The 25,906-nt window shown below is 51.5% G+C and overlaps 1 protein-coding gene across 4 annotated transcripts in view; it reads left to right on the forward strand.

Moving 5' to 3' along the window:
* UBE3B (ubiquitin protein ligase E3B) overlaps positions 1 to 25,906 on the forward strand; it is a 224,352-nt gene that overhangs the window by 23,921 nt on the left and 174,525 nt on the right. For all 4 annotated transcript variants that reach the window (XM_079151283.1, XM_079151280.1, XM_079151282.1 and 1 more), the window contains exons 15-28: positions 613 to 784; positions 2,489 to 2,607; positions 3,386 to 3,500; positions 4,114 to 4,213; positions 10,008 to 10,127; positions 13,806 to 13,982; positions 14,094 to 14,204; positions 15,414 to 15,551; positions 15,798 to 15,863; positions 17,249 to 17,307; positions 19,637 to 19,819; positions 20,262 to 20,373; positions 23,166 to 23,258; positions 24,152 to 25,897. In XM_079151283.1, coding sequence (XP_079007409.1) covers positions 613 to 784; positions 2,489 to 2,607; positions 3,386 to 3,500; positions 4,114 to 4,213; positions 10,008 to 10,127; positions 13,806 to 13,982; positions 14,094 to 14,204; positions 15,414 to 15,551; positions 15,798 to 15,863; positions 17,249 to 17,307; positions 19,637 to 19,819; positions 20,262 to 20,373; positions 23,166 to 23,258; positions 24,152 to 24,343 — 1,757 coding nt within the window. In that variant the 3' untranslated portion in view covers positions 24,344 to 25,897. The remainder of the gene's footprint in view (positions 1 to 612; positions 785 to 2,488; positions 2,608 to 3,385; positions 3,501 to 4,113; positions 4,214 to 10,007; positions 10,128 to 13,805; positions 13,983 to 14,093; positions 14,205 to 15,413; positions 15,552 to 15,797; positions 15,864 to 17,248; positions 17,308 to 19,636; positions 19,820 to 20,261; positions 20,374 to 23,165; positions 23,259 to 24,151; positions 25,898 to 25,906) is intronic.

Raw genomic sequence — 25,906 nt, forward strand, 5'->3', positions numbered from 1 at the left:
CAGACGGTGTTCAAATAAGGGAAACACTGAGTCGTAATGAATCCTGCCTGCTTTCAAAGCAGAGCTTTCTGAAACTCTTCTGGTCCTGTAGGCTGCCCCATGTGCCAGTCGTTCTTTGCTCAATTAAACTCTGCTAAATTTTATTTGTCTCAACAGAGGCCATCTGGCCTACAAAACCTAAAAATATTTACTCTCTAGCCCTTTCCAGAAAAACTTGCTGATCCCTGACTTAAAACATAATTGCTAAATCATACTTGGGTTCTTTTCCTGGCTCTGACATTTATTGGCTATGGTTTGGGGCAAATTATTTAACCTGTGCTTCAGTTTCCTCCCTTATAAAACAAAGATGACATGGGACTTCACAGGCAGAAAGGAGACAGTGCATGCAAAGTGTTCAGCATGGTATCTGGCACTCAGGAAGCACCATTAAATGTTGGCTGTTACTATCATTGTGATTCTCATGGTAATAATGCTTTCCCTGATTGCACCTTCTTCTCATGCACAGTAAATGTTCACTAATAGGCTTAAGTGTTTCATTTTCCCAGTGGAAAGAGAAATAACAGACCAGATGGAGCCCCAACCTGAAGCTTGGGTTTCTCTATCCTTTTCCAGGTCTCACTTACCTTGATGACCTGCTGCCCAAACTGTGGGCGTTTATCTGTGAGCTGGGGCCCCACGGAGGGTTAAAGCTCTTCTTGGAATGCCTGAACAATGACACTGAAGAGTCCAAGCAGCTCTTGGCCATGCTGATGCTGTTCTGTGACTGTTCCCGGCACCTCATCACGTAGGTTGACTACTGGGGGGCTGAATACCTTTCCTAGGACTCAGAGAGACCAATTACAATGTCAGGAGGCAAGGACCTGCTGATATGATCACTGCGTATACATCTGGGCCTGCATGGCAGGATCATGATAAGAATCAGGCAGAAGCCAGGCATGGTAGCATGTGTGGTAGTTACAGTTAGTGGAAAGCTGAGGTAGGAGGATCACTTGAGCCCAGGAGTTCAAGACCAGGCTGGACAACATAGCAAGAACACATCAAAAAAAAAAAAAAAAAAAGAAACGTAGGCAAGAAAACATTGACAAAGCAGACAGCGTGCACTAGGTATTCAGCAGTTGTTAGTTCCAGTCCTCTCAGGACAGCTGGGCAGGACTACCGAGTGTGGACTCTGGGGTCTCCAGGAGATGGGTTCCCATCACAGCTCAACTGTTTATTCACTGTACTAGTTAGATTAATGGAAAATTCCGGAGTCAACTGGGGTGTAAAACCTGGCTCAACAATTTATTGGGATACCCTGGGCAAGAAATCAAGGAATTCAATCTCTCCAATATTCATTCTTCTCATCTATACATGGGAATAAAAGCAGCACCTGCTTAGTGGGTAGGCAGTAAGGATTAAGACATAACCAATGCCAAGTGCTTCACACAGTACCTAGCACACAGGAAAAGCCCGAGATGTGTTGACTGTTACTCTTGTCATTATTACCTCTCTGAGCCTCAGTTTCCTTATTAGTAGCATGGAGATAATATTACCAACCTGATAAAGAAAAAATGAGAAAAGGAATGTCAGATAGTGCAGTACCAGACATAGAGTAGAAAATTATTAAGTGGTAGTTTCTTTCAGTTTCTTTACTTTTTAAGCTTTTGTATCTACTTGTGTATTTGGTATTCTTCTAATCCCATGTTTTCCTAAAATGTTGGTGAAGAGTTATATTATAGAATGGACCTCAAGTAATTAAGTTCAGGCTAGAAGACCATAGCAGGAAGGGATAAGGGACTTGTAGGTGGCAGTTTGGTGAACGTGGAGGAGGAAGAGGCTCAGTGAGCAGGTGAAGTTGAGAGCAGAGTCTGTAGGGGTTGGGAAAGACACCGTAATGGTTACTCACTGAGTGAAGGGTGACCCAATAGTTGTATTCTCAAGTATATGGACTGGTTTTAGTAAATTTTCATTTACAGCTGTCTCATGTTCATTATCCATTTTTCTTTCAAACCTTTGTCCTTTCACTCATATACACCTACTGAGTACCACTAGTGTTTGTCCTCAGTGTGGAATGAAGCTCCACAGCTTTCCTTAGGAAGCACAGATGCTCAGTCAAGAGCCCTTCTTACCCAGGCAAGAACGAGCAGGAATTTAGGTGTGAAGTATTCACAGCCAGAGTCTTAAAAGTAAGAAGAAATGCAAGAGTAGAGCTTTCTTTTTTTCTTACTTGTATTTTTTTATCTTTTTAGTATGGACAATTTGAAATAAATAGAAAGCAAAAGTAATAACAAACCCTCGTGAGGTATCATCAGCTTCCGCAGCTGTCAAATCATGACCAGTTTTGCTTCATCTAAATCCCTACCTGCTCTCCTCTTCCAGTGTCTTTGAGGCAAATCTTAGACATCAGATCATTTTATTTCTTGACCTGTTTATTTTGTCTGGTAAGCAGGAAGGTCTTGTTTCTTTCCCTTTTTCTGTGGGAAATACTAAATAATTCTGTCTGATTTAGGATCCTTGATGACATTGAAGTTTATGAAGAACAAATTTCATTCAAACTAGAAGAGCTGGTCACCATCTCCTCTTTCCTGAACTCTTTCGTGTTTAAGATGATCTGGGATGGAATTGTAGGTAAGGCAGAGGTGCCCACCAACATTTGATGCTGCTCCCAGGGAGGCTAAAGACTCTTGTGACATCAACTGGTCCTTTGCTTTATTAGCTGCCAAAGTTAATAAAAATGCACATTTAAGCCAGGCATGGTAGCTCACGCCCATAACCCCAGCAACTCGTGAGACTGAGGCAGTAGGGTCACAGGTTTGATAGATCAGCAACTTAGCGAGACCCTGTCTCAAAAAATAAAAAGGGCTGGGGATGTGGCTCAATGGTAGAGCACCCCAGGTTCATTCCCCAGTAGCATGCAAAAAAAAAAAAAAAAACTATTCCTATAACTGAAAGTTTTATTTCTTCACTTTCTAAGACCTCTTAAGAGAATAGTGTACTTCTGGAAGCCTCCATCAGGATTTGCCTGTAAGTGTCAAGGATGATTAGTGATGATTAACTTCGCCCTGAATATCCGTTGATTTCCTTGAATATAAGTGCGTGTGTGCCAGGACGCACTTGAGATGAGAGCCCGCCTCCTGAGGCGTTCCCAGGCGTGCAGTGCGGCGCTCCTTAGAGTAAAGAGGGCCTTCGACCAGTGCCAGTGAGAGCCAGCGTGAGCGTCTGCCACACCACAGCCCGCAGACTCTCAGGACGTTCCGGGGCCTTTCCGTTCCTTTCATCCTGTAGAGAATCCAGAGTAAGGGAGGTCTGGGTTGCCGAAGACTGCAGGAAGCCAGAGCCATCCTCCCGTCCCTCCAGCTCTCGCCCCGCTCCTGTGAGTGTGACTGTCCCCTTTTTTTGCCTGCAGAGAACGCCAAGGGTGAGACCCTGGAGCTGTTCCAGTCTGTCCACGGGTGGCTGATGGTGCTCTACGAGCGGGACTGCCGCCGGCGCTTTGCCCCTGAGGACCACTGGCTGCGGAAGTGAGCACCGGGCAGGGGCTCCGTGTCGCTAGCTCATCCTGTCCAGGACCGAGGGCCTTTTCCTGCTCCGTCCTGGCTGCTCCTCTGGAAAGAGCTGCTGTTCTATGAAGCACCTTTCGGGATGCTTCCCCAGCAGCCACTCTACTGCACCAATAGGATTAATTCATTAATGGCGACAAAGCCAGTTCACATTTGGCAGCTGTTTCTTATCCATACTGAGAAGAGCGGATCTGCAGCTGACCTGAACAATGGGGTGGTGAAAACTGCTTTCGGGGTTTGGGGGGTGGGCAAGGGGGCAAGGCAGCAGTCCTCCAGCAGCAGCTAAACTTCAGAGCTCAACTTTTAGGTTACCACTACAGCTCTGATACCAGAGCAAGGCCTCGCAGACTTTGGCTCTGAGGGACAGATGACTCTTGGCCCTGTGGACCTGCGTCTGTTGCAGCCGCTGCCTCTGCTCTTGCAGCATGAAGGCAGCCATAGACGGTGCATGCCGCTCCCACAGAACTTTCCAAAGGCAGCCAGCAAGCCAGCCAGCTTGGCCTGTGTTTTGTAGTTTGTGAATCCTGTGCTAGGGTAGTTTTAATAATCCTAAACCCATGTCTTTCTTCTTAAGGGACCTCAAACCTAGTGTGCTCTTCCAAGAACTTGACAAGGACCGAAAACGGGCACAGTTGATCCTGCAGTACATCCCACATGTCATTCCTCACAAAAATGTGAGTCGCACTCAGAGCTGGGCTCCTGGTATGTTTCTGTTCCACGTGGTCCCTGACTCCCCATCGTTATAGCAGTTGGAAATGCTTGAATGAGATTATTGATTTTGCAAATGCAGCGGTGGTATTTCTTACGCAGTGGCAGGTTACACCAAGTGCTGAGGGGGCTGGACGGAGAAGGCAATGTGAAGTGGCATGTGGGTGGAGTGGGATGTGTGCCACAGGGCTTGGTGCCATGAGAGCTCAGGCACAAGAACCAGGCTTCTTTTTTTTTTTTAATTGTAAACAAATGGGATACATTTTGATTCTCTGTACATCGAGTAAAGGCATACCATTCGTGTAATCATAAATTTACACAGGGCAATGTTGTTTGATTCATTCCGCCATTTTCCCCCCACCCCTCTTTTCCCTCTATACAGTCCTTCCTTCCTCCATTCTTGCCCCCCTCCCTAACCCTAACCCTAACCCTAACCCTAACGCTAACCCCTCTCAACCCCCATTATATGTCATCATCCGCTTATCAGAGAGATCATTCGTTCTTTGTTTTTTTGAGATGGGCTTATCTCACTTAGCATGATATTCTCCAATTTCATCCATTTGCCTGCAAGTGCCATAATTTTATCATTCTTTATAGCTGAGTAATATTCCATTGCATATATATATATACCACAGTTTCTTTATCCATTCATCAATTGAAGGACATCTAGGTTGGTTCCACAATCTAGCTATTGTGAATTGAGCAGCTATGAACATTGATGTGGCTGTATCTCTGTAGTATGCTGATTTTAAGTCCTTTGGGTATAGGCCAAAGAGTGGGATAGCTGGGTCAAAAGGTGGGTCCATTTCAAGCTTTCTGAGGAATCTCCACACTGCTTTCCAGAGTGGCTGCGCTAATTTGCAACCCCACCAGCAGTGTATGAGTGTACCTTTTTCCCCACATCCTTGCCAACACCTATTGTTGCTTGTGTTCTTGATAATCGCCATTCTAATTGGGGTGAGATGGAATCTTAGGGTAGTTTTGATTTGCATTTCTCTTATTACTAGAGATGTTGAACATTTTTTCATATATCTGTTGATTGCTTGTACATCTTCTGTGAAGTGTCTAGAACCAGGCTTCTTGTAGAGTAAGGGGAAGGGATTAGAGAGGGCTCTACAGCAGGAGTGGACAGGGCTTACAGGTCCAGGGTGAGAGAGAAGCCAGACCTCTGGTATGGTTGGAGGAAGCAGAAGTCAGAAAACAGCTGAGAGGTTAATAGGAGTTAGAGCAAGAAGGGCCTCGCAAACCGAGGCTAGGAGCTTAGATTTCAGCCAAAGCCACTGCAGGGTTTTAAGCTTAAGAGGTGCCAGGACAGATCTGGAGAGGTGGCTAGAGGCAGAGGGTGCTAATGCAGCTGGCCTGCGCTAGAGGCCACCACCGTAGATAGATGACGGAGTCGATGGGCTAAGGAGCTAGCACCTGAGACCTGAGGCTGGTTACATTGGGAGAGCAAGGAAAGGGGGAATGGAGACGTGCCCAGGCTTCCGGCTTCCTTTGTGCCTGGGTGGGCCGTCCCTGAGGTAGAAACGGCACGGGCAGGTCTGTGATGCGGTGGTGAGTTCAGGTCTGAGTGGGTGGGGGCACGTGGCTGTGGTTCCTGATGGCTCTAGAGCTCAGGAGGGGGCCTGAGCTCTGCGTGTGGGCAGCACTCAGCTTTCCTGCCTGCGCTTGTGATGTGGAACAACAGGGAATCAGGTGGAGAGGTCCTGTGGGGCCTGTCACTTAGCTGCTAAGAGGAGAGAAGGAGGGATCTCAGCAACGGGGAGCCAGGAGACTGGTGTCACATCCCTAGGGAACGAGATTTGGGAAGGTTTGGGTACTGTGGTGAGAGCTTCCAGGATGTATGGGAAAAATTGCTCACATCCCTAGGAAGTCGCTGGCACTCAGCAGTACCTGCCAATTTGTGACAATACTGTGCCTCTCTGGGAAGAGATCCTAGTAGTCTGGAGGTGCCCTTTCTTTCCTTACCTCTCTTTTCTGTTCTTTCTTTTAAAATAGACACATTTTTAGAGAGCATAAATCCCATTTTTGTATATTAAATCTCACTTTTGAGAGATACTTAGTTCTCACTGCTTCATTTTGACCTTGACTTTAATATCCACGGTTGCTGTTCATCCCCCTCAAGCAGTGACACGCAAACAAAGTGGCTGTTCACGTTCTCACTGCACACGACAGCCTCCAGGAACGAGGGGACCTTCTGGAGATCACTTGGTCCAACTCGCCTTCCTTGAGGGAGTCCCCAGCAGGGTCCCTGACCCACAGAGAAGGCCCAGCTCTGCAAAGCAGACCACTTGATGGCCGAGCTCTTCCACGTGGTGGCACGGTCTTCCTCATCTGAGGCAGATCCACTTCTGACTGCTGCTCTTGGTCTCGGAACCACCCCCAAGGGTGGCATCTTTGATCTAGGGAATAAATCCCTTGAGATTTACACACAGGTCCTGCTTCTGAGTCTGTTTTCCAAGTGTAGTGGCTTCAGCTGCTCCAGCTGTCCTCGTCTAGAGCAGGCTCTGACTCCTCACCTCCTGGTTGGGTGGCAGCCCCTCGTCTCAGCCCTCATGTCTGAGCTCAGCCTTTGACGCTAGCGTTTCGTATTGCATGGTCTGGAAACTCCTTGCCGGGTGTCTATCCACAGGTGCCCGGAGTCACCAAAGGGTGCGTTAAGTATTTGCGAATGCAGCGGAACACCAGGGGAACCTGTAGTTCAAGCTAGCTCATGAGTTCAACCGTCAGTTACGCTGCGTTCTTTTCAAGGATGACGTACTTGCAAAGCTAAATTTTAGAAATGAAATAAAAATATTTTATATTTCAATTTATGCGCATCTAAAAATACAACTACTAAGTTCTTAAAAGATAAATACTTTTAAAGTTGTTAGAACCCAACTGCCTAATAAACAGATTTTTTGGTCTAGGAAGGCCATAAAAAAATTACCGAGGTCCCGGGGTGCCATGAAGAGCTACTGCGGGAACACCGAGGTGAGCAGGAGCGACTGAGTCCAGGCCAGGTGCTGGCCATTATTTTTCCTTTGGGGAATTTTGCTTAAGGTCATCATCAAGGCTATTGGTCCTTGGCTCCTAAAATTTCCTCCCTTGGGAGGAAAAGGAAAAACAGTAGGGAGTGATATTGACCAGGTCATAGTGCTATGTCACGTGTACATGCAGACATATAACAGCAGTCGTCACGTATGATAACCGTCAGTAAGGAGTATCGCACCACTGGCATGTATGCTCACAGTGTCTCAGTAAAAATGGGAAAAATAAGATTCCTCCTTGGGAGGAGAGGGCCCTTCCTCTCTCCTGGCCCCTGTCCTCCCGGTGATCACACCAGCCCTGGGAGGGTCAGGCTTGCTGTATTCTGAGTGGCAAGGGCTCTCCTGGCGTCTCCTCCCATCTGCAGCCTCGCTTCCCTCACTTGGGAGTGTAGGCTGCTGTCCACCACTGCGTGTCTTGCTGGGGTGCCCAGGAGGGCAGCAGGATCCCTCAACCTTCCACGCTGCACCTCCCCTCGTTCTTGAGCTGACTCCGCTGGGCGGCTTGCTATTTCCCTTAACGTTTCTAAAAGCCTCAGCTCTGCGTACTCATACCCAGCGTTTCACTCGCTGTCCTCGCCGTCTCGCTTTCCCCTCTTTACCTGTGACTCATCTCCCAGCTGCTATGCGAGGCCTGGCCTTCTTGTTTCAGCCCAGAGAACCTAAGTGGCGCGGGGTGGCCAGGCTGTGTGGTGTGGTGGTCCGTGAGTGGGCTCTGGATTTGAATCTAGCTCACTAGCTATGTGACCTCATCTGCAAAATGGGGATGATGTCTACCCAGATGTCTGCCGAGGATCCTGAGGCCCCCCGGCCCCTCGAAGGCCGGATAAGGTTGCTTTGGACCTCCTTCCACACCCTGTGAAAGTCCAGAGACTTGCACGTGGAAGCCCAGAAGCCAGGACTGTGCGGTTGGCTTGGTCTCTGCGGTTCCGCTCTCTGCCCACACTGGTTTGACTGGAGAAACACCCGTCTTCACTTCATGTTCCGTAAAACAGCCCCTGTTGTTCAGGTGACCGTGCTTTGGGGTCACTGGAAGCAGTTGTGTCACATGCCACATGACTTCAGTACCTATTCCGGGAAGTTCCACAGCAGCTCCACCACACTAGGGAAAGGTGTGCCCATTCTTTGGCCATATGGCAGGCCCTCCTCACTGGGTCCTCATCCACTCTTCCCCTCTGCCTGGCCCTGGCGCCCTCAGAGCTTTTGATGCTGCTTAGAGCACTTCCATCCTTGTTTCTAAACTCCAGATCCCTTGTTGAAAAGTGGTCCCTCCCCGAACACCTCCCACCCTCTTCTGCTGCCGTGGGCAGCTGCTTTTTCTGCTAATAACTCAATGATTTCACAGAGTTAATATAAGGATTAAGTGAACACACACTAACCTCCCCCTAGAGGACCCTATACTATTATTATGATTGTTTTTCTTCTTATTCATGTTACTAAACTCCTAACTTTTAGGGAGATTCCCATTTATTTAAAAAAAAACTTGTGAAGCCAGGCGTGGTGGCATATACCTATAATCCCAACGATTCAGGAGGCTGAGGCAGGAGAATGGCAAGTTGGATGCCAGCCTCAGTAATTTAAAAAAAGCCCTAAGCAACTTATTGAGACTCCGACTCAAAATTAAGAAAACATAAAAATTAAAAGGGGCGGGGATGTGGCTAGTGGTTAAGTGCCCCTGGGTTGAATCCCCGCTCCCCCCTCCCCCCCAAAAAAAGCAAAGACTAGAGGAGAACCCTCTGTGGTTGGGGTGTACATTCACTCAGCTGACTTCATGAGAGTGCTGTCTTGAATTATGCTGTTCTGAAGGGGCTCATTGCCGGGCACAGGGACAGGTACCTGTGGTCCCAGCTACTAAAGAGGCTGAGAGAAAGGAGGATTGGTTGAGCCCAGAAGTTTAAAGACACTTTGGGTAACAGAGTGAGATCCTGCCTCTTTAAAGAAAAAAATACAGTAAGCTGGGCACAGTGGTGCATGCCTGTGACCCCAGCAACTCAGGAAGGTCCCAACTTCCAGGCCAGTCACAGCAGTTTAACAAGACCCTGTCTCGAAATAAATAAGAAGGGCTGGGGGTGGAGCTCAGTGATGCCCCTGGGTGCAATCCCCAGGTCTAGGGGAAAAAATTACAATAAAGAGGCTCATCACAACCTTTCGGCTAAGGAGAAAGGGTTCTAGTCCCGTAATAATTGAGAAGTATTTCTGGTGGGACTGGGGTATGCTTGAGGGCACAGGGGCGGCAGACAGAGGCCAGAGACCTTTGTACTGAAGGATCATTCTTCACATGTCTGACATTGGGAAAAACTGTCTTTGAATTGTTGCTGTGTTTTAAATTCGTGGTATTGATTTCCTGAGATAGGTGCAGCTGTAGAAAGCAGCCTCTAGCTTGTTCTGCCGCCAGGTTCCTGCTGTGGGTTATTGACTGCAGGGGAATGATTTTCTTCTGCTCTGTTCCTCCCTGGACAGCATGAGACAGAGCTCTCTTCCTGGAACATTACTCCCTTGGCATAAGTTCTCCCATATTTCTAATTCCCAAAAGTGCTTCCGGGAACACTTCCTGTTCTCACAAGACTCCACTGACCAGCAGCGCACACCAGGGCATCCCATTCTGGTTACGTTATGTCTTCTGTGACTTAAATTTCAGCAGTTTTGTGGGCTGCTGAAATTAAATTGAATTTCAGTGGTTTTTGTGGAAACATCAGTTTTGATCTTTTTCCGATCTCACCTTTGCTCATTTCAGAGAGTTCTCCTGTTCCGAAACATGGTTACCAAGGAGAAAGAGAAACTGGGGCTCGTGGAAACCAGCTCCGCCTCGCCCCATGTCACTCACATAACTATCCGTCGTTCCCGGATGTTGGAGGTGAGTGGTGAGCCCTGCAGGGGCCCCTCACAGAAGTGTGCCCTGTCAGGTAGGGCGGTGGCCTGTTGCCCGTGGGCAGTTGTGGTCACTTCTTGCTCTCGTAACTCTGGAACCAAGACTCCAGGAGTGGGAAGGGGCCATTTGTCCTGTTGGCTGCTCAGAACAGCTGCTTGATTAAACATGTCCTCACGCCTGGGGTCCCACCGTGTTTTTCTTGGCCCTGTGAGGGTCCCAGGCTAGAGCATCAGGCTCCCCGTGTCTGTGAGATGAGCTCAGGATCTCCGCCGCAGCGGCCACCCCACTCCTCAGACTCCACCCCCCAGAGGCACTCTGCCCAGATCGCTACCTGAGAACACAGCAGAGGGGGAGCGGGGGTTAAGCCCCCTGAGCCACACAGAGAGCGCAGCTATCACAGAGCTGGGAGGTCTTCGTAGATGGCCTGGTTGCCCACCTATGCCAAATCCAGAGTCCGGGGTTGTGCGGAGACCTCCTGCGAGTTAGGAACTGGTAGCCTGTCCTCAAGTATTGTACCTTTGTGTCGAAAAATAAGTGCTGATTTGTTACGATGTGAGTGGCAAGGCCTGTGGAAGCCTATCGTAAGCAAGTATGCGCTGCAAAATAGGGTTTTTAACACTGTGACTGCAGTCTACTAGAACATTGTTGTGGTCAGTGGGCCTCCCGGTCACAGCTGTGCTGTCCAAGCTGCACCTCCCCTGGGGTCGTAGAGGGCACAGCCTGGCTGTCCCTGTCAGTAAGGGTGTTGATGACTGAGCCACAAATCTCATTCCCGCGAGGAGCTCGGCTCGATTTGTTTGCTGTGCTTGCTCGTAGATCTTTTATCACACTCTGGCCACGGTTCCTTATTTGCACGTTCTGCGGGAGTGAGACAGTCAAGGGATCTTGCCACAGCAAGGGCCACATGGCCACCAACACGTGGCCTCAGACAGCGGCCCTTCCTCTCGTGTCTTCATTTCCTCCAGCACGTTTGGACACCTTTGCTCCTCCTCACTGGCAGCTCATTTAGCTCCGCTGACCCCTGGTGATTGACACCAGGAGCTGTTAGCAGAGGCAGTGAGTGTTAGTTGATGGTTTTTTGAAACTGTTCTATTTAGTTACACATAACAGCAGAATGCATTCGGAGTCATTGTACACAAATGGAGTACTTTTCATTTCTCTAGTTGTACACCACTCGTGTGATCATACATGTACGTAGGGTAATGATGTCTGTCTCATTCCACCATCTTTCCTTCCCCCTCTCCTCTCCCCTCCCCTCCTCATTTCCCTCTACACAATCCAGAGCTCCCCCATTCTTCCCTTACCCATCCCCCTCGGTTATGTATCGGCATCCACTTATCAGAGAAAACATTTGGCCTTTGGTTTTTTGGGATTGACTTATTTCACTTAGCATGATTTTCTCTGCCTCCATCCTCTTACCTGCAAATTCCATAATTTTATTCTTCATGGCTGAGTAGTATTCTATTGTGTACATATATCACAGTTTCTGTATCCATTCATGTGTTGAAGGGCATAGTTGATGTTTTTGTCATTCTTAAAAGTAGAGACAAGGAACTTAAGTGCCCACAGGGACCCCCTAGGTCATGTGCATGAGCAGAGCTGGCGGGGCTGTCTCATCCCAGGAGTGTTTTGACTGCATGATAAACAAATAGAAATAGTCTCCATTTTCACTCTTCCCTTCCATTTCTTTTGAAACATGGCCCTCTCCCTTGTGTACCTGTACTTAAGGAAAACAGTCCCCACGAGGGATAACTGACATCCAGCTTCAGCGTCAGGGAGCAGTGGAGATGGATGGGCAGGTGCCTGTGCCTCTCCCCAAAGAGGACAGCTCTATTCTGGTCTTCCTGACTCGCCACATGGAGGTGTGGGCTCCAGAGTGCTCTGAATTTTTAAGAAGAGACCAAAATTCTGGGTTTTATTGTAATCCTCAGATTGTTTATGTTAAGAACTGATTAAATTTTGTAAGATCAGCTATTTCCCACTGAATTCAGCCTGTGAGCCGCTAGTGTGCAACCTCTGCTTTGACTCAGAAGCAGATAAAACTCCCTTCTCCATCACTTTCTTCGTCAGACTCAGATGCGGTGCCCCCGTCTGTAAAAGTCCTCAGACCCGCCACCTGTCACTGTGGTCGCACCCGCCCTCTGGAAGAGTCGAGTGGCGGAGACTAGCAGCTCCTGAGAGTGACGAACTCTTCCGTTCTCTGATCGAGCCTGGTGGCTTAAGGAAATCCACTCAGCATCCTGGTCCTGCAGGACCCACTTCTTAGAACGCTTCCCTAGAGAGCTCAGAGGAGGGCTATGTCTTGAGTTCTAGGCAAAGTCCTTTTCCTCTTTGCTTTCCACGAGCACATTCTTTGTCATGGGATTGTATTGGGAAGAGAGAGGAGTGTCCATGCAGTTACCCGATCACTTTCCTGGAGCGGGAGTTTGGTTATTAGGGCTCGAGCGCCCAGTGCCTTTGCTTGATATGGACACAAGGGGGCATGAGGAAGCTGCCATCAGATGCATGCTGGCCGGAGCTTTCATTCTGCCTCCTCCTCCAGAGTCTGGAAGGCTGTGCAGAAGGCTGTGCTGCTGAGAGGCGTCCAGGACCCGTAGGAAGGCTCCCCACAGAGTGCACCTGGGCTGGAGCTCCGGGGTTTCAGAACTGGAAGGAGCCTCAGTTCTCATCCAACCCTTCCCCTCGCCCTGTCAGAGGCAGAAATGAGGCCAGAGAAACAGATTCTCAGTCAAGGTCACTCAGGAATCAGTGACAGAGCCAGGCTTCCCTTTCCCAGCTCAGTGTTCCCTGCATCTGCCCGTTGAGGTGCAGGAGAGGAGCAGCGGCTCACCCGCACCTCCTCTGCACAAGCACACCAGGTCCTGAAGGACAGGAACTATGGCAGGGGGCAAATTCTTCTCCACCGCTATTTTTTTTTTTTTTTTTTTTTTTTTTTGGTACTGAGGATTGAACCCAGGGGCACTTTGGCCCTGAGCTACATCCCCAGCCCTTCTATTTATTTTTTCATTTTGAGACTGAGTTGCTTAGGGCCTCGCTAAATTGCTGAGACTGGATTTGAACTCATGATCCTCCTGCCTCAGCCTCCTGAGCCTTGGGGATTACAGGCCTGTGGCACTGCGCCTGCTTCAGCCTGTTTCTTCCCGCCTAAATTCTTTGCCCCCACCCCCACTCTTGGGGTATAACCTTGGTTCCTGATCAAGATTCTCAAGATCCTGTGTGATCTCAGGAAAAGCAGCAGAGCTGAGGGATGGGGGAACTTGCATTTTTCATTTTATAATGTTTCATAAGTTTAGCTTTTGTCCCCGTGAACTAAAAGACACTCGTAGCATTAAAAGAGAAGGAAAGAGATCTGTCTTGTCCCAGTTTTTTTCATTCTTTATCTGATGGCCAAGAGCTTGTCATGACTCACTTTGTCTGATCCCCTGTCTGGCTGCTGCGTGTTCTCTTGAGGGCAGTCTCTCCTTGCCAGAGAGCAAAGCTGTCACATCCCAAAATAAATCTTTCCTTTTTAACAGGCCCTCGTTCGAAAGCAAGTGGGGACGACCCTGCTGGCTCCTGCAGTTACACTGGGAAAGCGTCCGCAGGGGAGAGGGAGCCCGGGGAGGGAGCCCTGAGGCACGCAGCAGGCCGTGGGCCCTACGGGCTGCAGTTCTGTCTTGGCAGGATGGCTACGAGCAGCTGCGGCAGCTCTCCCAGCATGCCATGAAGGGCGTGATCCGCGTGAAGTTTGTCAACGACCTGGGCGTGGACGAGGCTGGGATCGATCAGGATGGCGTTTTCAAGGAGTTCTTGGAAGAGATCATCAAGAGGGTGTTTGACCCGGCACTTAACCTGTTCAAGGTGGCTGAGGGGGTGTGGGTGGGGCTGGCAGCCGCCAAGCTTGGCGTGATGGATGGGAAGTGAAGACAGGGCACTGACCTCCCTGCCCCTCCCTGTCCTTTGGCCTGGCAGACGACCAGTGGGGATGAGAGGCTGTACCCCTCGCCCACATCCTATATCCACGAGAATTACCTGCAGCTCTTCGAGTTCGTGGGCAAGATGCTGGGGAAGGCCGTGTATGAGGTAGGCACCTCAGGGGCGTGAGGCGGGCATGTCCGCGGGCTTCACGTACGTCCCTGTCAGTCAGCCGGCTGTGGGACAGCCTGTCATCTGGGTAAATTCCAGGAAAGGGGCAGAGACCAGGGATGGTTGAGGTAAATGCTGGGTGTTCTGCACGAGTCGTCTCATTGAGTTCTCAGCAGCCTTGTGATGAGCTGCTGATGCCTCTTTATTCAAGGGTGAGACAACTGAGGCTTCGAGAAGCCACTTGCCCAGAGTCGCCTCACTAGATCAGTGGTAGGAGCAGAACTCAAGCCCAGGCCCCCCGAGTGCCAAGCCAGCCCTGTTCCCTGAGGTGTGAGGAGCCATGTGTGTGGCTCCTCACCAAGAAGTGTGGTCTCTGGCTGTGCTGGACGGCTTCCATCCCCCAGGCCTCCCCTCTCGCTACCTGACAGTTCCTGCAGAGGTGAGAGCTGCTAGGATGGGTCTCACCAGGCAGTTGTCACAGTTTGAGTGACCCACCTTATGAATCTCTGCAGCCCACACACCCTCCTCCGTTCCTTTCAGCCATTGTCACAGTTCAGTCCCTACACGTTTCTTGTGACATCATACAGTGGCTACCTAGCTATGTCCCTGCTCCCTGTCTTCCTTCTGTCCATTCCCCACTTAAAGTGTAACCCTGTCACTTCGCCGCCTTGAGCCTTTGAGATAGGACACGGACTGCAGCGAGCTTCCAGTGCCCTTCCTGACCTGCCTTCACGGCGGCCCGCCTGCTCTCACAGCAGAGCTGTGGCCATCCCAGGGCGTGCCTGTGGTGCTTCTCTAGGCCTAACTTAGATATCTCTTTCTGGAAGCTTCCCTGCCTGAGATAGAGCCTCTCTGTGCCCATGGCCCACGTACGTCCCTGCAGTACAGGGAGCCTGGCAGAGGTTGACGCGCTTCAGTCCCGTAACTGACAGGCTTCTGTGCCCATTCACAGTGAGAAAGCTGACTGTGCTGGCCTGGCAGCAGCCGAGCTGGGGTCTCATCCCTGGCTGTGTGGCTCCAAAGCCTGTGCCAGTAACCACTGCACTCTACAGGCCCCGGGGGACACTGGACTGTTTGTTCAGCGAGGGGAGGCGTAGCTCTCCAGGTAGAGATGCCATTGGGGTTACCTGTGCAGCCTGAGCTGCCCTAATCTGGTCACCGAGCTAGAATCCTGGACAGTAGAGTCACAAGCTTTGTGTCTTACAGGGAATCGTGGTGGATGTGCCCTTCGCCTCCTTCTTCCTGAGCCAGCTGCTCGGGCACCACCATAGCATCTTCTATAGCTCTGTGGATGAACTTCCTTCTCTGGACTCGGAGTTCTATAAAAACCTCACCTCCATTAAGGTTAGTGCAGAAGGGAGGGCAGCTAAGCCAGGCCCCGCAGGCTCTGCTTCCCTGTCATCATGGCCTCTCCCTGAAGCTGCCGGCCCACGTCCTCTTCTGGCGCTCCCCTAGGACGATGAGCGGCCCTTGCTTCCAGCCGTGAGCAGCCACAGTTGTTGCTGCCTGGCAGCACCTCAGGAAAGGCGCCTGAAACTCTTCAGGATAGGGCTCCTTGGCTCTGACCGTGCCCCTTCTCTGTTCCCTTAGCGCTATGACGGGGACATTGCTGATCTGGGCTTGACACTGTCATATGATGAGGATGTCATGGGTCAGGTAAGTTATTCCTTCCTGCCCTCTGTGGGCTTCCTGAGACCTGCCCAGCTTGTGTTTCCCTGGGAAAGACATCCAAGAACTAAGGACGGTCTCTTGTCCCTCCACATCCCTTCTCCCACCCGGTCAAGCGAGAAGGCTCCAACTTACCTTCCATGTGGACCAGGCCTCTGTGTGCTCATCCCTCAGAGTCCCCACAGAAGTGCCGCTTCACTCACATGGCACCTTAGGTGATGGATGGTCGGTCATGATGGAAGCAGGTTCCCCATGTTTAGTGCTGCTTTTCATGTTGAGGCTGAGCCATTGCAAATGGAGGCTGACTTGAAGCTGGGAGACGCAACCAGAGAAGTCCTGTCCGTGTTTACACTCAGCAAGGGCAAAACAAGAAATCATGGAAGTGGACATGTTCCTAATACAGCTTGCCTTTTGGCTTGCCTCTAAAGTGTCCAGTGGAGACACCTGTGAGGCTCTGTGCACATGGTCTGAGGGCTGCTCTGGAGAAACCATACCATGAGCTTGTTGGTGCAGAGGTAGCTTCTTGGACTCAGGCTGGTGTCATCTCAGAGAGGTCTTTTTCCTTATCTTACAAAAGAACCATTTACCAAACACGAATGCTTTGCTGGACCTGCACACCCCACCCTCCTCCCAAAGGCCCTGAGCAAGCTGGCATGCACGGGCCCGAGAAGCCTGGGAGACGGAAACCCTGGTGCCGTGCGTTGGCCTCAAGTCTCCCCAACTCATCTGGCCACCAGACTCTTCTTTCTGTCTAACAGAATGATTCTCCAGACTGGCTCACAGTCAAGGGGTTCGCTGAAACCCTCTGTGGGAAACACCGGGTTAGGTGGAACGTGAGTGAGAAATTCAGCTGTGATATGAACATGAAGATGAAACCACCATGCCAGTCCCTGGAGGGGGTCCCTGCAGGCCTGTGTCCCCCTAGACTTTTTCCCATGGGCATATGTGGTTTTTTTTCCAGAAGTAATGCCACGCCCTGTATACTGTTGTACAGTCTTTTTTTTTTTTTTTTCTCTTCATTAAGTATACACTCACCGTGTATCTTGATAGTTGCACAGTATTCCCGAGTGTAGTTGTACCAAATTTATTTAAAATCCTGCGGGGTCCTAAATACCACCAGGTTTCCCTCTGTGATGTGCTGGAGTCTTCAAACGTCAAAGAAGGATCGGTGAGAAGAAGCCTATTGTATTGCTCACGTAGGGTCTGCTTGTTGATATTTTAGCTCAAAGGTTTTGTGAAAAATGATTGTTCCCAAACGTACCATCTTAATTCCATCGTTATTGTGGACATTGGTGTCAGGCCCTTTCATCTTGAGGAAGCTTTACTTCCACATTAGAATTCTCTCTAGTAATTACTCCCCATCTTCTCCTCAGCTTGTTTGCCATGAGCTGATTCCTGGAGGGAAGACCATTCCTGTTACAAATGAAAATAAGTGAGTATAGCAATTCGATTTTAAGGTCCCCACTTAGAAGACTTCATTCTGGCTCTCCGGGCTTACCTGAGAATTTGTTAAGATAGATTGAAATAGAAAGGGGCCATAAATAGCATCACAGAATTTACCAGTTATTGTTCGTAGGCCAGAATTGTATTAAATTCAATTTGCAAAATAAGAATTGACAGTTTATTTTTTGCAGTAGCTCTTCTAAGGTCAGAGGCACCAGGCCAGGGCATTCTGGGGAAGGCGATGGTGACCCTGGGTGCAGTCAGATGAATCCCGAGCCATCTGAGCACACTCTCCTGAACCCAAGAGTGCACAGAGGCAGGGACACCTTGGAGAGACAGCTCACTGGAATGACAGCATGTGGCAGTTGAGAAGACGCAGTGATGAATTCAGATGCAGCAGACACGTACTCAGACTTGGGAATTGAAGAAGATGCTGGGGCCCGGCAGCTGTTGTCACAGATAATGTGCTTTTTAGGAATCTGTCATAAATGTCAAACCTTTTGGTCCCTAGAAGCAAAACCCCTCAATGCACTCTCTGCCCACCCAGCCCTATTCTTGCCTAATTAAAACAGGGGAACTTGGCATGAGGAGTAGATGTCAGGCCTCTTGTCAGTCTTTTGCTGTCAGGCTCAGCTGGGATTGAACTATTAATCTGGGCGTCAGTCTCCTCAGTGACAGGTGAGGGCTCAGTCCCACCTGGTGAGTCATCTGGATCAGATGCATGTTACAGTCCAGTGTTCCCCAGCATCCTGTACTTGCAGATTGGGTGCTTCAGTTGGTCTGCGTGCTTGGGGAATTTTTTAACTCATCTGTCAGAACAGTCGGAAGAACTGACTCTGATTCATCGTGATTGAAATACACCAGCTTTGCCGCTTGGCCACGGGGCCCTAGTTTGAAAACTTTGAAAGAACAGGGAGCACAGGTTGAAGGGACTGCCTTTGGGAGGAGACTGGACCCAGACTTGAGCATCGGCGAGAGCAGGGGGTCCTGGTCCTACCTGAACGCCGCCCTAACCATTTCTCCAGAAGGCTGCCTGTGAAATGTCGTGCTGAAACAGCTTCCAGGATGTCTGGCTGAAGAGAAGGACTTATCAGTGAGAGCCATGGTCACATCATTGGATATGTGATACGGCTCCCCCAGGGCCACCTTTGCTGGGAGCCATAGCATGGGGGCGGCGGGTTGAGCTGTGCAGACCTGTGGCATGTAGACGCTGGCTGAGAAGGTGGGTCTGTGCCGACTGTTGGAGTGGGGCTCCTGTCCTGCTGTGGGACCTAACACGGAAACTCGTTTCACAAACTCAAACTCCCATGTTTGAAGCCTGACACTTCAGGAAGGACCAGGGTGTTCAGTCCTGTAGGCTGACCCCAAAGTGTCCCCTGCTGGAGGAGTGGTATTCCCTCTCCCTCTTCCTGGGTGTTGATGCTTCCCATGCTCCCTCCCTCTCTTCCCTCACCTCCCCAGAAGCTGAAACAGTATTAGTATACTGCTCACAGACCACATGGAAGGAGTAGCAGTGAGAGAAAAACTCATATTTTAATGTATTAATGTACAGGTTTGCTACTGGATTTTTAAAAATAGGAATATTTTCAAGGTCATTATCTTACACCTGAACATTGTGGGGCAAAACCAATTTATTTGAACTATACTTCTTTGGAATTTGAGAGTCATACTTGGGCTGGGTTCAGGTTCTTTAAACCCTGAGTAAATGCTAAGAAATCAGTGATGCCAGGAAGCTTGTTAAGATTACTGCCTGTGGTGCTAGATGGGAGCAGGGTGTTCATAAGCGCCAACCCGCGAGACCCTGTCAGCTGGGCAGTTGCTCTGACTTCCTGGTTGAACAGAGGTGTAACCTAACTGTGTGTGGAAAGCATCCTGCCAAGACTTCAGACTCTTGGGCCAGATCGGCAAGGTTTAGACTAAGGTTTCAACATAAAACGGTTGTTCTCCACTTTGTTGGAGGACTCAGTCATGTCACAATCGGTAGTATCTAGGAGGCTGAGATTAAATAGAAGCTCAAAAAGTACCTTCTGTACAAGGAGGACCCTCTTCTCACCTGTGAGAATGTCTTGCTTCAATTCCTGATGTAGTGGGAGGGTCCTGGTAAGTGAAAAGGAGTGTACCCTTGGGCACACTCACAGTGGCACAGAGTGTGCTAAAGCGCCGTCACCATGGTGGTCATTGTCGTTGGGCTGGAGAAATGCTCTGGTACTATTTGTGTTTTGTAACATGGGTCAGAAATGACCAGACTCATCTTTTAGCCCACTGGTACAGCCTGCCCTGTCCTCTTAATTTCCGTCACTTTCTTTCCTTGTTAACAGAATCAGTTACATCCATCTGATGGCACATTTTCGAATGCACACCCAAATCAAAAACCAGACTGCTGCCCTCATTAGTGGTTTCCGTTCCATTATTAAACCTGAGTGGATCCGGATGTTCTCTACCCCTGAGCTGCAGCGTCTCATCTCCGGTGACAATGCAGAGATTGATCTGGAAGATTTAAAGTAAGGGGTGGTGAGGAGGGAAGGCTGAAGTTCTTAGGCCCTCGAGAAGGCAGGCTGTTCCCTTCCCTGCGTTCCCCTTGCAGAGTCGTTCCAGGGGCTCTGGCCAAACCTCCCCCTCCCCTGACACTGGCTGGGCTGCTTTGGAGTAAACGCTCCCCATTTGTCTGCCTGGGGACTGACAGGTGGAAGCAGGTCTTAGGACCAGGGCTTTCCAGAGCTCTAGCTAACGCACGGTGTCCCGGGATCTCAGGTTGGTGTCTGCTGGCTTCCATGGGTTTCTTGGTGCCCACTGAGCTTCCAGGGAGATGAGGTCATTGAGGCATGCACTGGGCCTGCCGAGGCCTGCTGGGTGGCTGTGCCACTCGCCTGCACTGCCCTGCCTGCCTGCCTGTGTGAGAAGTGCTGTCAGCATGCTGCTGAGCCTTGTCTGCATTGTTTTCAGGAAGCACACAGTGTACTACGGTGGCTTTCACGGAAGTCACAGGGTCATCATCTGGCTCTGGGATATTCTGGCCTCTGATTTCACACCTGAGGAGAGAGCCATGTTTCTGAAGGTATTTGATTTGTTATCTGTATGTGTGTTCCTGGAGGCACAGATAGTCTCCCACACCTAGTCAGTTGACATACCCACATGCACTGGAACAACTGGAACTTTCACGAGGGCCTCTTATGGCCAGCATCTCCTTTCCCCAGGCAGCCTCCTAAGCAGCGGGGGTTTGTGGGACGAGGCTTATGGGACAGGCCCCTGCACAGGCCGAGTGCCTCCTGCTGGGCTCAGCACTCCCTCTTCCCCTGCACCTGTGCTGGCCTCACTGACATCATTTTTCCTTCTCTCCTTTCATTGTAGAGGTGACTGACGTTTATTAAAAACCTTAAGGAAAGATGACAAGCAATGCTTTAAACAGTCCTAGTCAGTCCTAAATGTTCTAGGGTAGAGTTTTGAACGGTCTGCATTCCTGCCCCCCCAGGACGACCTCCATGTCCCCTCTTCTCAGTCATGTGAAATATGCACATGCAGCACACGCGTGTCCCAGGAAAACACATTGCTGAGTCTGGGTTCAGTGTGTTCTTTGCACACAGTGGCTGACATAGCCAGTTCCTGCTCCGCTGTCTGTCAAGGTCGTGAATGTTCGGAAGGCGCCCTCCAGTCCCACTGCATTGTTTCTGGGAACTGACACCAGCCAAGTGTAGGTGCTTCGGGACACCGGGTGGCACTCACACCCATCTGTGTTAGGTAGTATGTGTTTTTATACAGACAGAATCCTTTCATTCCGTGTTTTTCTATCTGACTTCATGTCGTGAACACGTTGCCAACTTGGCAGTAAGTCTAGTGCCTTGAAATCTCTTCCTTTAGGCATTGGGTCTCTTGTGGCCCCACTGCTGAGTCTTGGGGCAGGTCTTCACCCACTGAAGCGGCTGCTGGTTTTCCCTCTCCTTGGCTGGCTGCTTCAAGGGAAGTCATGCCTGCCAATCCTCCGCACCTGCTCCATTCACCCCACAGGTCTCCAGGGGCTGGAGCAGAAAGTGGACGTAATTCCAGCAGTTGACTCGGGGAGCTTTGGCTCACGTTCCCAAGCTTTGGCTTCCTGTGGGCAGAGCAGTCTCTGCCTGTGTGTGGGGCCTTCCGCCCTGCCTCTTCTGGGAAGAGGCTGGCCAGGAGCTCCTTGTGCAGACCTGGCCCCACACAGTGGGTGTGCCTGCCTTTGAAGAGCCTGTCTCCAGACCTGCAGCTCCTTGCTGGTTGGTGTGCCTGTCCTTGCGGTGGCTGCAGACAGGCTCCAGCACAGCTGGGAGAACTGTGACTTACACTCTGGGCTGATGGGACTCTGCCTTTGCGTAAGTTGTACTGGGAATTTATTTTATTTTGAAGCAACTCCTAAGATGCCCAGGCTGGCCTTGAACTTGCCATTCTCCTCCCCCGCCTCCCGAGTCACTGGGATTACAGTTGTGCACCACCATACCCGCTGACCATGCCTCTTCTAAATGTGGTTATGACAGCACCCGAGCTGCCTATGCCGCAGCTCCCGTGTGCAGCAGGCAGCAGCGCTGAGCCAGCCCGGGTTGTTGTGCAGATGTGTGTGTCCCCCTCATCCTTAAAACAGGGCTGCCTGCATTCCGGAGGCACAGCATCCCTGGAGTGACGGGATGAGCTTGCGTTCAGCATGCTCGGGACAGTAATGCGGTCTGTACACGGCAGCAGCTGCTGCCCCTGTGGTTTTTATAAATAAAACGTATTAGAGTAGAAATGTATTCAAGATTTTTTTTTTTTTTTTTTTTTTTTTCACTTTTTGAAGTATGACATACGTAAGCCTGTCTTTGCATGATCTCAGGAATCTCACAGCCTGTATTACGTTCTTTAAATGGACTTATTTATAAGACCCAAACTAAATTGACCACTGAATTTTGGAGCGAGGTTTGGCGTCATAAGTAACGGATACCTGTATGCTGGATGAGAAGAGCGTTTTTGATCACCGTTGAATTAAGGAAGGGAAGGTTTCTCAAGGCTTTCCCGTGCAAGTTCACCTCTTGGGTGTCCAGGTTGTTCGAATGCGTTTGTCCAGACAGGAGCCAGTGCATTTGAGGCAGTGACACCGGTGCTGCCATTTGGAGCATGCCAGGAGTTCCAGGGACATGGGAGGGAAGTGCGGCTGGCCCCCCACAGGGCCCACATCCAGTGCCCTATACCTTGTCTGCTCCTTGGCCTTGCTGGCTCCAGGGACATGGGCCTCCCCAGTGTGCTAAGAGCAGATTAGTCTCTTGGAGAGGGGCCGCAGGAGCCCAGCTCCTGGCCAGTAGGCCAGAGTGTTCCGGTGAGCATGCCCACAGTCTCTGGGGGGCCGAGAAGCGCAGCAGGACACCGAGGACACTGCGATTGAGTAAGGTCACTGGTACCGTCCACACCAAGCTCCCTGTGCCCAGCTCTGGGGCCCCAGTTTGGGAGCCTGCTGGGCACCACCAGTTTCTGCCTGGCCCTTCTCAGTGCTGCCATTCGTGGTGTCTGAGGAAGAGTGTCAGCCACCACTCTGTTCTGGCTGCATGACAGTCCCTCTAGCGCCCTGCCTCCTGGGAGTGCCACACCAGCGCCGAGAGTTGGCGTTATTCCTGAGCTCCTCGGTCACACGTCCTCTGGGGCTGTCTGCTGTGCACTTCATGGGCTCCCACCCCAGAGAGCAGCACCCCGAGGGAGACGTGTGCTGTGTCCCCAATACTCGAGGGTCGGCTGCACCTGTCACCTCTCCTGCTGGTTCAGCAGCAGTCAGTGATGCAGTGACGAGAGGATGCAAGTCCTCGGGTGGCCAGGTGCATGCGCGGTCCCCGCCCCCTCTGATCCTGCCTTCTCTCACAGTTCGTGACCAGCTGCTCCAGACCCCCGCTCCTGGGATTTGCCTACCTCAAGCCTCCGTTCTCCATCCGCTGTGTGGAAGTGTCAGATGACCAGGTACCTCAGCAGGGCCAAGAGCATTCTGGGGCAGCGCTCCCTGACTCCCCCCAGTCTGCTGTGTTTGCCTTGTGGCGCCCTCCCCACATGCTCATGGCGGGTGGAATGCTGGGCTCCTCACCGGCCTCACCGCCTGAGGGCCAGAGGGTGCCTGCACACTCAGACTGCAGTGGACCCAGCTGTCTTGGAAGTCCTTCCTTTCCTTCTTGGGCAAGGGCACCTGAGTGGAGGTGGGGATGTGCTGTTTTTAGTGGCTGCTGGTCTGGCCAGGGCTCCAGGTCTGAGGGGTGGTGTGGGCAAGGACTGACAACCAGGGTGTGACAGATACCGGCTTGCACACTGGCTCCTCTGCCTGCTGGCTGTGTGCATCTGGGCCAGTGGCTTTGGCTGTTGGAGAAGAGTGGCCTGGGGTTAGTGTACTCTGTGTCGTGAGCCTGCCCATTGTGTGTGCTTAATTGGGTCCCCCCCAAAAAAGGCCTCTGGGTGTAGTGGCTCCTCAGCCTGCATGCGCGAGGGAAAGCTGACCCAAGTTCTAACCTGCCACGTCCGTGGTACTGGTGAGGCAGGCAGGAGAGGCTGCTTTCAGAAGTGTCCTCCTGCCTCCAGCAATTTCACAGGGTCCTGCTCCTTGAAGGTTGGCTAGGTGATGATGGGCTGGTAGCAGAGGGCCCGTTTCCGAGAGCTAACTCAGAGCGGGTCCCTGCTGCCCTGGGAACCTGCTGCTTCTGTACTTGGCCTCTCGGCTCGGCGGTCCCGAGCGTGGGCTTGACCTCGTGCAGCACACCACCCCGAGGCTAGCCCCCATTTCTGCCCCGGTGTTCAGGAACTGCCCAGTTCCCTCCTTGCTTTGGGCCCTGCCGGATGCCTCCTGACCCAGGACTGTGTGCTCGCAGGACACTGGGGACACCCTGGGCAGCGTGCTCCGGGGCTTCTTCACCATCCGCAGGCGGGAGCCCGGCGGCCGTCTGCCCACCTCCTCCACCTGCTTCAACCTGCTCAAGCTGCCCAACTACAGCAAGAAAGGCGTCCTGCGGGAGAAGCTGCGCTACGCCGTCAGCATGAACACGGGCTTCGAGCTTTCCTAACTCCCGCGGCCCTGCCGCCCACTCAGGCCCCTGGAGCAGGGTCAGCACACAGGCGACTGGGGCCCTAGACCCCCTCTATAGCCATGAGACTCCCCTGTGGCCTCCAGAACTCAGACAGATCTTGCTGCCCAGCGCTCCCCAGGCGATGCGAAGGAGAAGGGTGTGGGAATAAACCTCCCGATTCTGCCTACGTGGGTCCTTTTTCCTACTTTCCAACGGCCTGAAGCCCCGGCCTGGCGATCGCAGAGGGGCTTCTTTTCCGTAGCGTGGTCTCTGTTGAGTCTCCTCTCAGCCCTGAGTGAGCTGCGTAGGAACCAGCCCAGGACCTGCAGGTCTGGAGGGGTTCGTGGGTCGGCACACGACGCCACTACACGAGAGACCTCCTTCCTTCCTGGAACCCGCTCAGGTAAGGCCTTGCCGAGCCTCTGTGCACCCAGCAAAGCCTCTGCCTCCGTCCCATGGACAGTGGCCTCTCCCCAGGCAGCCGCCCAGCTGCTACCAGGAGGCCGCAGAGCACCAGAGTCCAGGGCACCCCTCCCGCCGTGAAGCCACTCGCCCTGTGTGCAGCCTTCCCCGGAGCCCTCGCTGGCTGGTTCCTGTCCTGGGCATTCCCATTGGCATCCTGGGTTGGGACGAGAGCCCACTGGCCCTGAAGCGCTGCTTGGTTCCTGCGCACACTGGCTGTTACTAGGCCTTGGCGGCTAGAGGGCAGTGCCTCCCTCTCGGCTTGATGCCACTTCCTGTCCAAGGAGGAGACAAACCCTGGCCTGAGGTACGCCCCATCCGGCAGCAGCTTGCTCCTGAGAACCTGGCCCCCGCCCTCAGCAGGGAGGGAGCCCTCTGCACTGATGGGCTGGGGACTGAGGACACCACACCCCTTCTCACCGCCTCTGTGTCAACTTTTCTTTCCTCCTTTTCGTTTCCATTTCATTTTTTACTTCACTTACTTTTCCAGCCTATTGTGCTCCTCTGCCCTACTTTTCCTTTTATCATGAGAACTTTGTTCAGATCCAGGAAGTTGAGACCAAGGCCCTGTGATGGGTCTGTGGTACAGCCACCCACCCCTCTCCCACCTCTCACGGGCCTCTTGCATCCCCACCACCCAGGTTGAAGCCAGGGGCACCTGGTCCCTCCTGTGCTCTGAGGCACTGGTTTAGGAACAGCGTCTCTAAAGAGCGTGGAAACACTCCAGCCAGAGCCTGCCTGTCGGAGGCAAGCAGACGAGGCCCGTCTCGCCGCCTCCCTCGGAGGGCTTCAGCAGGATCCTGGGTTGGGCCCTGGGAGAGCCCCTGGGCTTCTGGGGAGCAGCGTGTGCTTTGTTTGGTGAAAAGGTGGTGAGGGATTCAAAGGTGGAAGATTATGGTCATGACTTAAGATTTGCTACTGACCTCTGCTTTGTGGACTTGGCGCCTCCTTTGAACACGTGACTCCTTGGAAGTCATCTGCCAGTCACACGTGCACTGTCTATACACAGGTGCTGGCCCAGGTTGTTGACCTGCGCGAGGAAGACTGAACCCATCTTGATTTTCATTGAGAACTGGGGGACTTGGAAAGGTGGTTTCT

This window comes from Sciurus vulgaris (genome assembly GCF_902686455.1).
Source record: "Sciurus vulgaris genome assembly, chromosome: 8".
Taxonomy (NCBI): domain Eukaryota; kingdom Metazoa; phylum Chordata; class Mammalia; order Rodentia; family Sciuridae; genus Sciurus; species Sciurus vulgaris.